The following is a 13,612-nucleotide window of genomic DNA, read 5'->3' on the forward strand; positions in this document are numbered from 1 at the left end:
TGTAAAGTGTGAGCCACGGTGCCTGAATTTAAATGTAAATAAATAATAGATATCATTAGTATGACTTAACAAGCATTCAGTTACCAATATTTTCTGGCCCCGTCCGTAGACAACATTTTTTTTTATTTATTTTTTATTGCCAAAACGCCCATCGCTATCGCTCCGTAGCGAACGAAACGCAACTGTCACTGTCAAACTAATATGGAAGAGCGATAGAGCTCTATAGCGATTCGATGGCGAAGCGCAAGCGAGTCACATTGGCTAGACCGCATGTTAACCTTTGGTATGCTTAGGAGCAGATTTGCTCCAATATGTATTCAACTTAAACAGGCATTTATTATAATTGCTATTTAAATGTCAATATTTTGACAGGAGCATACGAAAGGTTAAGAGATATGTAAGTATTTATAAAAGAGAGGTGTATCTGATCTTGTAAAACGTAATCTGTGTAAAATGCTTTGTTTAAGGAGCCCGTAAAGGAATAATAAGCAGTGTTTGTTGTTGACATACCTATGCTAATGGGAGTTTTTTAGGGGAATCGAGTCATTTATAACAAGCTTTTGGTCACACGTTCATTTATTTTCTAACAATATCCTGCCAAACATACAACACATATAGATAGCTATAGACCTGCTATAGACCGACCGCTTAAATGAGTCCTCGCCTGCGCGGTACGGGGGCGACGGGGTAGGACGACTATGGGTGGCGGGGGAGGTGCGGGCGGCAGGCGTACGGCGCCCGCACAGTCCCCGCCACTCTCAGTCGTCCTACCCCGTCGCCCCCGTACCGCGCAGGCGAAGACTCATTTAAGCGGTCGGTCTATAACATGAGTTGCGTTCTCGCGCGCGACTCCATACTTACATCTAGCGCGACTTCAAGTATGGACTCGCGCGCGAGAACGCAACTTATGCTAAACCGCCTGATGTAGTGCATAATTGTTTTCCATCGTATTTTTTTCGGAAACGTTCGTATTTGTCATGCTACTTCAGGCAACGTAAATACTTTTTGTACGAATACTAACTGAAATTTGTAGCGTAAACGTGTAAACGTGTCTTACGTTTGTACGTTTCCGTGAAAATGGGATGAAAAATAATTATTCACTACACCTGTATATGAAATTACACGAAAATATGAGTGAATCAGAAAAGTTATTTTAAGATTTAGGTACAAGATGTAAAAAGTCCAATTTTATTTACATGTACATTAACTACCTAGTGAGAAATTACATATTAGCCTATACACATAGCAAGTACCATAAGTACCATAAGTAGCATAGTATGTGAGAGGTTGGCCCAAAAATATGTTAAAAAATTTTTGAACCGCGGAATGGTGTTAATTATGTTAACAAGTTTAAAGAAGTATAATTTGAAGATAATACGTTTTGTTTTAGTTAAATGGTTGTAGTTTTAATTTTAATTTACTTTTTGTAAAAAACGTAAGTAAGAAAATATTCCGAAATATATTCTTCTATTTGTCAACATATTTTTGGGCGACATTGTATCGATCATAACGAACAACTTTTACCATAACAATAAACCCGGAAATTACAAAATTCTAACGTGAGTAACATTTTGGCTGATAAAAGATGTCGATGTTTTCTTTGACACCCAAAACTTTTTACGCGATTTCAGAGTTGGTGCCATTATGGAAATATAAATTAAGTGGGACATAAGCCTCGCCAGGGATTTGAAAAAATATTCTTTATTGATTACAATGCGCAAAAACCTTAATTTTATAATTTTTTATTTACACTATATACATTTTCCTTATTTAGAATTTGATACTTATGTTAAGTGCAACATCACAATTAGATACAAATCTCTAGAGAGCCAACCAAGATTTTGCTCCTTATATAATCACATTTAGCGAAGTACAAATTTTAGGTCTGATACTTACAACAGAGAGGCATCTATCCTATCAGCCTATCACCTAAGATAGTGGAAAACCTAAGCTACCCTTATCGTACCATAAAAAACTACGTGAGCACGTAATCTCACTTATAAAACTTGTTACGACAGATACTACATCAATATCTTACCTAACTTAGAAAACCCTGTGGCTACCCAACTCACTATCTCAATTATAATGTCTTTTAGAAAGCCTGTCACATGCGAAACTCATCTAACGATTGTCGATATGACAGTTCATTTTTATTTAGAGTAGCTGTCACGTAAATGTTTGTGGACGTTTTTAGGGTTCCGTACCCAACGGGTAAAAACGGGGCCCTATTACTAAGACTCCACTGTCCGTCTGTCGGTCACCAGTGATAGCTAGACAGTTAAAATTTTTCACAGATGATATATTTCAGGCCCCGTAGGCAACATGCCAATCGCTTACGCTCCGTAGCGATCGAAACGCAACTGTCACTGTCGCACTACGGCACTATTATGGAAGAGTGATAGAGAGACACAAAGCGTTTCGTTGTAGCGATAGCGATTGTCACCTTGGCTGACCGGCTGTTGCCGCTATAACAACAGAACTAATTACTTAATCGAGTACGAGTATTTAAGCGGGTCTCCCATACAACAAACGAGATTTTTTTTTCCGTTTCTTGCGTAATTGTACGGAATCCTACCTTGCGAGTCCGACTCGCACTTGGCCGTTTTTTCTTAAGTTTAGCACATTTAATTTATTTGGAGATGTAACATGAAGTACTTACAATAAAAAATACGGTAAAAACGGTACGGTATCCCCTTAATTATTTTTAAAATTTAGCCTACATACATGATACTTGAAGGAACCTTCATAGGGACTATCATTCGACGCTAGAGGTAGGTATAGAGTCATACCGTAAAAAGTCTGCAGCGATTTTGATAGCCCACGCAGTGCAAGTGTCATTTTAAACGTCAAACTTCTATGAAATTATGACGTATAAATAACACTTACTCTGCGTGGGCTATCAAATCCGCTGCAGACTTTTATTGTTGCGACTATACCTACATGGCAATTACTATTATAGGGACCTTGCGCGTTGGAGGGCCATCTTGTGGCCTGAATCGGAAACATATATGTTCACATGTACAGTGCCAAAACAAATGGTAGGTACAATCTACCGTTCACGACGACGGTACGTTTTCTTGTGCATAGTAGGTTCTGTCATCTTGTGGGCTACATCGGAAGCATAAACGACACATTTACGCCTCGCGGCAAAAATCTGACGGCTCCTATGCTACGCCCTATGGTCCATTCACGGGGCCTACAGAGATATGTCACCAAACTGCCCAATACTGTCAAAATACATTTTACATGCAGCTGTCAATCTGCATGCCATCCTGCTTGTCGTCGTAGAAGTAGAAGACGGTGCTGTCCTCCATTTTGATGTCGCCATTGTCGCCACAAAATGGCGCCGGTTGGTTTTTCACGTAGTCCACCTTGAACAAAAATATTGTTTTTTATACTGCAAAATCTGGTAAACTTTATTTATCACGGATCAATGGCGTATCGGCGTGAGTGGAGCGGAAGACAACACGCAGAGGCCGTATTGACACTTTAATGAAATGTAATTAGGGCTACACCGAGCGGGTGTTGCCTTTCTCACAAATCTCATCTCATTAAAGAAAGCTATGTGGTACTTAAATGCCTTCCAGGCCAATTCTAGTTTTGTTATTAGATCTGTTTCCAATATGATACTGATCTGTTAGTGTTAAAATGACATTTCTTGAACCAAAAACGACACTTTTGTCAGTGACAAATCTGTATCATGTTGGAAACAGATCTAAAAACTAAAACTAGAATTGGCCTATCGGTTTATTCCACAGTTATATACGAAAAATAATCTGAAACCGCACAGACGCTTTTAAAAACGCATAGATTCTTCTGAAACCGCATTCTCACCTTACTGACGAAGGCAATGCGGGACTCTCTCTTCCGGTACTGCGAGGCCTTGGAGGCGCTCGTGTGGTCCAGGTTCGTGAGACGCGAGTCCCACGAGAAATAACTACAGCACTCACTGAAACCGCACAGATGCTTCTGAAACCGCATTCTCACCTTACTGACGAAGGCAATGCGGGACTCTCTCTTCCGGTACTGCGAGGCCTTGGAGGCGCTCGTGTGGCCCACGTTCGTGAGACGCGAATCCCACGAGAAATAACTACAGCAGTCACTGAAACCGCACAGATGCTTCTGAAACCGCATTCTCACCTTACTGACGAAGGCAATGCGGGACTCTCTCTTCCGGTACTGCGAGGCCTTGGAGGCGCTCGTGTGGTCTAGGTTCGTGAGACGCGAGTCCCTCCGTACTTTGCGACAGAGCAGGGTCTCTTGGAATGCGATGCGGTATCTGTAAAAAGGCAAACGTATCTATAAAATCTGTGTGTATCTTATACCTTTAAACGCTCTTTCAATTCACGTAGGTATACAGGTTGTTTGGTACATCGTTTGCCAAATTAAAACGGCAGATAGCTTGAGTCATCTGCTATTTTCTCATGCCTAGACAAACAAAATTGGCCATGGTTATTTTTACTAATACGCAAGTATAAATTTGAAATTTACGAAAATCTGTCATAGAAGTAAAAAAAAAATTGCACCTAATTAAAAATTTCTAGGCCTGAGAAGATAGCAAATGACTCAACCTATCTGCCGTTTTAATTTGGCAAGCGATGTACCAAGCACCCTGTATATGTATATTTTTATATTTCGGTGATTTCGGAAAGGGCTCTAATGATTTCCATGAAATTTGGGTTTTTCGAGGGCGAAAAATCGATCTAGCTAGATCTTATCTCTGGGGATATATTTCAGAACTCGGTTTTGCAGATATTAAATACTTATTTGGGATTATGGGGTTGGACCCGCGTATGTCCTTAAACTACGTCCAAGACCACCGGTGGACGGGCAGCAGCGTCCTTCAAATTCGGTGTACTCGACTGCGATCGCCAACCCGCCTGCCAAGCGTGGCGATTATGGCATTCACCCCCCATAAGGGGGAGGCCTATGTTCAGCAGTGGACATCTTTTGGCTGAGATGATGATGATGATGATGATTTGGGATTAAGCCAATGACATATTGTCGGTGGTTATAAGGTTATAACATGTCGCGCGAGTGACTATTTAGAAACACGCGTGAGTAAGTAACGTACCGTAAAATTAGCTTAATGTTAGCTGCCTAACGACAGTTTACATTCGGATATATAATTATGTAAGGTACTTGCGCCTAAGTAGCTCCAATGATTTTTTTTTCATATGAACTTGCAATATTAGGTGTTCATTGTATTAGTTAACATGGGCACCAAATTTAAATCTTTTCAAACTTATAAAAGTATGAAATTAAGGAAGTAGTTAAGCCAAGCTTAATAATTTAAGGGCCTTTTCATGTCGCACACGTACCTTACGTACATAGATAATTATATTGGATATACCTCGCTCCCACTTATTCGTGTGAGATGCTTAATTAAACTACTCTAGTTCTTATGAAAACAAAATAGTGTAGTAAATAAAGGTAGTGGACCCCGCAGTAATTCCTCAGTCAGAAAAAACTTTACAATATGATAAAGTATCAATTAATAAAAAGTATTGTATAAATATCCAAAGAATAATAATAATAGTATTTAAGTAAATACCTAAAGTCTTAAATCGTTAATATATTTGCGAAAAAATGCTCCGTTCAAACTTTCGTCTTCACTGAAAATATTCATGTAACGTATTGCAACAATATATGAATTATCAAAAAAAATATCCCAGCAGAAATACCAATAACTTATTTGGTAAAAAAATTTTGGACGGAGGAATTACTCGGTTAAATATATAACAAGATTTGTATTTTTACGTATAAATACCTAACTTAGGAGTGTTTTTAGGGTTCCGTACCTCAAAACGAAAAAACGGAACCCTTATAGGATCACTCGTGCGTCTGTCTATTTGTTTGTCACAGCCTATTTTCTCGGAAACTACTGGACCAATTAAGTTGAAATTTGGTACACATATGTAAGTTAGTAACTTAAAGATTCCCCCCCTGTATCTCCCAATCTACTGGGTCTAAAATTTTGGAAAAAATACACAAAATAGTTCTTTACCTATAGATGATAGGGAAACCTATTAGAAATGTGCAGTCAAGCGTGAGTCGGAATTATGTACGGAACCCTAGAAACGCGAGTCAGACTCGCACTTGGCCGGTTATTTTTAGGGTTCCGTATATTTCAAAAGGAAAAAACGGAACCCTTATAGGATCACTCGTGCGTCTGTCTGTCCGTCCGTCTGTCACAGCCAATTTGCTCCGAAACTACTGGACCGATTTAGTTGAAATTAGGTACACATATGTAAGTCCGTGACCCAAAGACGGATATGTAACGTCAACAAATGAATTTTAAACATAGGGGCTACTTTTGGGGGGTAAACCATAAAATTAAAAATCAAAGTTTTGCAAACTATGTCGTGTTACATATCAAACGAAAGAGCTTATTGTGAGAATCTCAAATATATTTTTTTTATAAATTTACGATAAAAATTCTAGAAGTTATTCAAGAAAATAGACAAAAAATGACCATTCCCCCCTCTATCTCCGAAACTACTAAGTCTAAAACTCTGAAAAAAATACACAAAATAGTCCTTTTCCTAAAGATGACAGGAAAACCTATTAGAAATCTAGAGTCAAGCGTGAGTCGGATTTAAGAACAAAAATGCGGTTTAGGTTTTTTAGGGACACAGCCGCAATGGTTTAAGTGAAACGTGATGTATTAGAGTTCTAGACAGCTATTGCGAAGGCCCTAGGCCGAAATCCGCATAAGGCCGAAGACCCGAAGCGTCCCGAAGAGACGTGCCTTTAGCTTCAAGCGTGAGTCGGACTTAAGATAAAAAATGCGACTAAGCTGTATCTGGCACACAGCCGCAATGTTACTTGTAGTACTGATTGATTAGGTTACTAGGTATTGTCACGTGTTTTAAAAAGCACTATACATGGTGGCCAAAAAATAAACTAAGTGTATTTCCGTTGCCGACGTGCAACCCCGAAATCGCAAAGAAAAATTTGGCTGTTTCATACGTTTTGACTGGTCCGTTTTCTATGGGAGGATACATTTCTTTTCGCGATTTCGGGTCCCATAGTAAATGTTGCTCAGTAGGTAGGTATAATCCCAATACCTCCCTGGTTACGGGAATATACTTATTTTTTGGCCACCCTGTAGGTATTATCTCTCTTCAGCCTTCGCTTTTAAAACACTTGCGGAAGTTGTAGGAAGCGCGACCCATTGGACGCTCCGAGTTTCAGCCCTACGCGGAGCTCGGCCTTCAGTCTGCGCATTTAGACACTTGTACTATTGTTCGGCATTTAATTTCCTATCTAGAAGCTACTTTGCATATTTGCAGAGATATAAGCCACCACGCCAGAAAACTTCATGTTACATGTGTTGAAAACTTGATTGACTCATTCGGGTTTTTCAAGGCGTTTCACTCACGTCACGTTACACGTACAAAAAAATTTTTGAAAATTGTGTGTTTTACGGAACCCTTGAAACGCGAGTCCGACTCGCACTTGACCAGTTTTTTTGGATATTTATATGTTAGTATCGGCTCATACTATACAATAACCAAGCAAAATTTCATCGACTGAGGAATTAATGCATGGGTCTCCATACAACAACTTGCTTCGTTTACTACACTAAAATGAAAACTTGCTTGCATTTTTCTGCCGCCGCGCCGCCGCCATTGATTCTATTACGCAAACTATTATTTTATTTATTTTCGCTAACGTGAAAAAAAATTGTAGGCTTACCTAAAACAATTTATAAGTATTTTTACAGTCTCTTGTTAAATACATTTTAAATACTTATGACGACTTAGTCACTTTGAATCAGCTAAAAGCTTTATATTTCTCACCCAAAATATGTCAAAGGCGTTTCCAAAAACGAATTACCATTATACACGTTCCGCTTTAGCAGTGTCGGATTACCTAATCTTCTATAGACGTGGATAAACGTGTGCCCTCAGGGTTTGGCACGTCGCCATAGTAAAACGAGTAGGTTCTCTTATGTCATCGGCTCATGTTACAACCCCTAGTGCGTAAGAATAGGACATACATACCTCATATCAGTGCGGTATGTGGCAAGCTGAGCAAGGCTTGCTTTGCGCTGGCGAGGCTAAGCCAAACATTACAATGTCAAGCAGTGCGGTCGTGTTACTTCGCAAGTATACAAGCCCTAATGCAATACGGCCTGGAGTTCTGGGGCCGAGCTGCTGAATGGGAGCGCGTGTTCCGCTTGCAGAAGCGCGCTGTGCGAACCCTGGCACGCGCTAAGCACGACGACAGCGCCAAGCCCTATTTTATAGAACTAGGCATACTTACATTACCTTCACTTCTAATATTTCAGGCGGCGGTCTATGCGAGAGAGAACTTAGAACTGTATGGGAGAAGAGGTGACGGAAATGCCCGGGTCACTCGAAATGCGCACAAAATAAAGACCATCCCTCACACACTCAAAAAGACGGCAAAGACTATCCATATTACAGCACCGGTAGTTTATAATAAGTTGCCAAAACTTATAACAGAGGCTGTAAGCGATCCAAGTTTTAAATATAAATTAAAAAAATGGCTTATTGAAAAATGTTTCTACAGTTATAAAGAATTTATTGAACATAAAGAAATAACATTCAATAATGTGTATGAATATTAAATTATAACAATTAAATGATATATATGTAAATAATTGCATTATATTATCTTTATAAGTTGTGACTGTAATTAACAAATAAGTTATATGTAAATAATGTCTTAGTTATAATAATTGAATAATATGTAAATTGTGACCTGTAATTTATCATTACCAATAAAGGATGTCTATGTCTATGTCTATGTCTACGCTACTTTTTCCTATTTACTTTGGTTTCCTATAAGTACGTGACGTCGGCAAAAAGTCGTGTCTCCGGGCTACTGCGTGGTGGCATGGTGGCATACGCCTTTTTAGGGTTCCGTAGCCAAATGGCAAAAAACGGAACCCTTATGGATTCGTCATGTCTGTCTGTCTGTCTGTCCGTGTATGTCACAGCCACTTTCTTCCGAAACTATAAGAACTGTACTGTTGAAACTTGGTACGTAGATGTATTTTGTGAACCGCATTAAGTTTTTCACAGAACAATAGAAAAAAAAACAATAATTTTTGGGGGTTCCCCATACTTAGAACTGAAACTCAAAAATTTTTTTTTCATCAAATCAAACCCATATTTCTTCAAAAAAGATATGAGGTTTCTAATAAAATTTTTTTATAAACTGAATAGTTTGCGCGAGAGACACTTCCAAAGTGGTAAAATGTGTGTCCCCCTGTAACTTCTAAAATAAGAGAATGATAAAACTAAAAAAAATATATGATGTACACTACCATGCAAACTTCCACCGAAAATTGGTTTGAACGAGATCTAGTAAGTAGTTTTTAGGGTTCCGTACCCAAAGGGTAAAACGGGACCCTATTACTAAGACTTCGCTGTCCGTCCGTCCGTCCGTCCGTCTGTCACCAGGCTGTATCTCACGAACCGTGATAGCTAGACAGTTGAAATTTTCACAGATGATGTATTTCTGTTGCCGCTATAAGAACAAATACTAAAAACAAAATAAAATAAAGATTTAAATGGGGCTCCCATACAACAAACGTGACTTTTGACCAAAGTTAAGCAACGTCGGGAGTGGTCAGTACTTGGATGGGTGACCGTTTTTTTTGCTTTTTTTGTTTTTTTTTTGCATTATGGTACGGAACTAGGGTTGCCAACCGTACTATATTATATAGTATTGTACTATATTTTGGCACTCTGTACTATATACTTTTGGAAAAATATATAGTACGCTAAAATACTATATTTCCGATTAAACGTATATTACACTCATATTTAGTATTTTATCTAAAAGTACTATATTTTTTTGAAATGTACTATATTTTTGATGCCTTATTCTAGAAAATCCTATATTCGACCAAAAAAAAGTTGGCAACCCTATACGGAACCCTTCGTGCGCGAGTCCGACTCGCACTTGCCCGGTTTTTTTTAATACGTCATAAATCGTAAACCGCAATTTTATTATGTTACTTGCTGCTACGGAACCCTTCATGGGCGGGTCCGACTCGCACTTGGCCGCTTTTTTTACATATACCTTACAACCCCATACGCATACACACACATACAAATATATATGTAGGCACACAGACACCGCATTATGGTAACATTCCATTTCTAAACGCAGCTGCACTACCGGTACTGAACGCGTCGCTGTCTTTCTCAATTTCCATAGTAAAATTGACAGTAATGCCGCTGCGGTTACAAATGGATTGTTACCATTTACAAAAAGCACGACGTACGCACACATAATAACCCAAGAACACCCCTAAAGCTTAATGATTATAAATATTTTTAAAATACTCGAGTAGTGTTCCTAATGGGCGCAATTGAAACAAGCGGTCGCTCTGTTATACTAAATTTGTACCTACGGGAGAAATGTGTTATGACTTAGGGCGAGTTGCACCAATCATATTTGGCAGACCTGATGAACATTCAACAGATAACTATTAAAATTCCCATACAATAAAATTTTGCGAACGCTTTAACGGTGACAGGCGCGGCGGTTTGGGGCAACCGACCCATAAATGTGCTCTGTCTAGTAGTTGAGGTGGTCTGTGCACACACACATGTAGGTAGGTACTCAACATACGTTTATGTGACGCATGCGGGCCATCGATCACGATACGTAATTTATGTGGCACTTTGTCGGACTTAGGCTATCGACGATGTCACCCTGTTTGTAAGACTTGTGCACACCGGGACACACCGGGTGTGTGTGCGTAGATGTGCCCGTTGTATTATACAGATCCTTATGAGAGATGGCATACTGCTTGCGTGACGTATGCGTGCATTTATTATAAATAATACGTTGGTACAGTCGAAGATGGCCGATGGGGTCGAAAAGTGCTCGAGTGGACACCACGGACTAGCAGACGCAGCGTAGGACGTCCACCCACAAGATGGACGGACGACCTTGTTAAGGCCGCCGGAAGACGCTGGATGCGGATCGCTTCCAACCGGTACGAGTGGAGGTCCAAGGGGGAGGCCTATGTTCAGCAGTGGACGTCTTATGGCTGAGATAATGATGATGACAGTCGACGTTAAAATTATGTTTACACTTTTGTACCTTATTCCTTCGTAATAAGGTGAAAAATGTAAACATATTTTTGACGTCGACTGTACAATGGATCTCTTTTTTATCACAAAGCTAAACAATTCAATAACGACACCCCCAGATCAAGGTAACTTGGACTATAAATCCAAATTACAGCAGTCTGTTGTTCTGTAATAAAAATTAATGATGCTATTCATTTTAAGTAAAATTAATTGACACCAAAATGTTAACGTCATTACCTAAACTTTCTAAAAAATACATTTAAATACGTAGAGAGAAATGTTTTTATTAGATTTTAAGTGGTATGGATAAATTACACATGCGGAAGTTGCGGAAAGTTTCCACAAACTTCCACAAATGTTGGGATATTTCCGGAAGTTTTCACAGGAAACAAAAGAAACTGTCACATTTGAGTATATGCTAAATGCAAAAAACTAAGTAAATTAAATGTTCGCATTAGAATAAAAGCTTAAGCTCCGCGCCGGTTCTGTCGGCGGTCATTAACATTTAAATTTAACATTAAATTTTTTTTACCAACTTCATTACAATAACGATAAAATTAAAAAAAAAATACAAGCACCTACATTTTAATTAAATTATTATATGTATCTCCTTTTTTGGAATCACGGGCCTGTAAATCCCGGTTTTTTTTTAGGCTTGCGTGGGGACACAGATCCAACACGTAGAGGCCCCTTGGAGAGTTTTTATGTCATGTAGAACTCGTTATTATATTATTATTAGAGTATATTATTTTATACTCGTCAAAAAAATAATAATTGATATTTGATATTGATATTTATTGAAATCAAATTTTACAGCATTACAGCTAACACCAATGCACTGTAAAATTAAGTAGTAAAATTAAGTACCTATTGCATGTCTGATTCGCCAGAATGTAAAAAATCTTTAAAAAGTTTATGACTTTCGTCGGCAAACAAGTCGGAGTTAGGTGCAAAAAATAAGAAATTATTAAGGAGTGTCCGGAAACGAATGATAATAATAAAAAAATGTTTAAAAGTATTAACTTACAAACCGAGCTTACCTAGTTTACAACTAGGTCAAAACGAGTTAAGATAGTTGCGCGATTTTACAAGAAATCTGGGTTTCCGTGTTTTATGAAGAGAATTTTTATAACAGTTTATGATTAGGTATAATATTTACGAGACCCGATGCATTATATTATTAATTTTGAACGTCTTTCCCATCAATAGTGTTCTTGAAAGGCAGAGCCGAAGCCAACACGTGGAAGCCCTTTTGATAGGTACTTTAATTAAATGTAAGGGATATGTCGGTGGCCGATCGTAAGATCAGGCAGATCGTAATGTTTCTGTGTAATGTTTTGACGATAGTCACATTAAACCAATATATATATAGGTAGGAAGTAGGTTCGTTAGGTTGCTTCAGATGCCCGAAGGGCAAACTGTCCAGAAATAGGACTCCGTCAACTCAGGCAACGAGTTAAAGATTTTCACGTTTCACGATATCCCTAGGAATTTAACGACATGCCTGATCTTACAATCGGCCGCCGACAGATACACCGAGTCACCGAGCGGATGCTGCCCTTACCGGTGTCATTGGGACGCATGCAGAGACACCCTGGCTGTAAAGACTATATATTGAGAGTTGATGGAATCTAAAACGGAATAGGCTATTGAATGAAAGTGATGAACTAAGTACTGGCCTATTGGATATAAAACCGGTCGCCTGCCGAATAAAATGATACACAATTTAATTTCCGGCAGACGGTGATTCGTCTTCACAAGATGTGTCCCCACAAAAAGCGACATCTAGGATGGCTCAAGGGCAACACCGGTATGAGGGCTAAGGGTAGAGAGTGCCACTGGACTTTTAAGACGAAACAGGAGCTGAGTTTTAAATATTTTAGGTAAATATGCCAGTCTCGCTAACGGAAGCGGCTCCTAAAACTAATGCGATAAGGACAAAAATCTCAAAAATCGAGGTTTCGTTAGTACTCAACTGTTTCCTCCTCCGAAACTTAACCAATCCTATGCAAACTTGGAAATCTAAATGATTATGAAATTATCTGTGTCGGACCGTTTTGCTTTCTTGGCTAATTGATATCAGTTTTGAATACTACGCCTCTCATTGCGGCATAGTCAATAAGGCCATTTTGGCCATTTTTGAAGGGCTCTAGCGCCTTAAAAAACAAAGATATCAAAAAAACCAAAACGGTCCGACACAGATATTGACAATATTAATCTGTGTTGAAAAAATCATTGCTTTAGCATCAAAACCCACGGAGGAAACAGTCTAGTAATCATAATCATAATCATCATTTATTAATAATATAAAATTACATGTCAAATAGGTACTACAATATGTAGGAAGGTATTACATAATATTATTCTTATTCTATGACATAGGTTTACTTATAAATAGCTCTTTGTGGTCATAGAACGTCTGCTCGAGGAGCCAGTGTTTCAGTTTAGTTTTGAACATTGACGCACTTTTTGCAGTAACAATTTCACGCGGAAGGCAATTGTACACTTTTCGACCCATTACATGACTT

General features: G+C 38.8%; 1 protein-coding gene across 1 annotated transcript in view; it reads right to left on the reverse strand.

Moving 5' to 3' along the window:
• Positions 1–3,240: 3,240 nt before the first annotated feature.
• LOC134670459 (uncharacterized) overlaps positions 3,241–13,612 on the reverse strand; it is a 244,205-nt gene continuing 233,833 nt past the window's right edge. Inside the window, exons 7-8 of the mRNA XM_063528285.1 lie at positions 4,141–4,279; positions 3,241–3,371 (exon numbers count right to left, since the gene is read on the reverse strand). Of these exons, the coding sequence (XP_063384355.1) occupies positions 3,243–3,371; positions 4,141–4,279 (268 nt within the window). The 3' untranslated portion in view covers positions 3,241–3,242. The remainder of the gene's footprint in view (positions 3,372–4,140; positions 4,280–13,612) is intronic.

Source organism: Cydia fagiglandana, chromosome 14 (assembly GCF_963556715.1).
Source record: "Cydia fagiglandana chromosome 14, ilCydFagi1.1, whole genome shotgun sequence".
Lineage (NCBI taxonomy): Eukaryota > Metazoa > Arthropoda > Insecta > Lepidoptera > Tortricidae > Cydia > Cydia fagiglandana.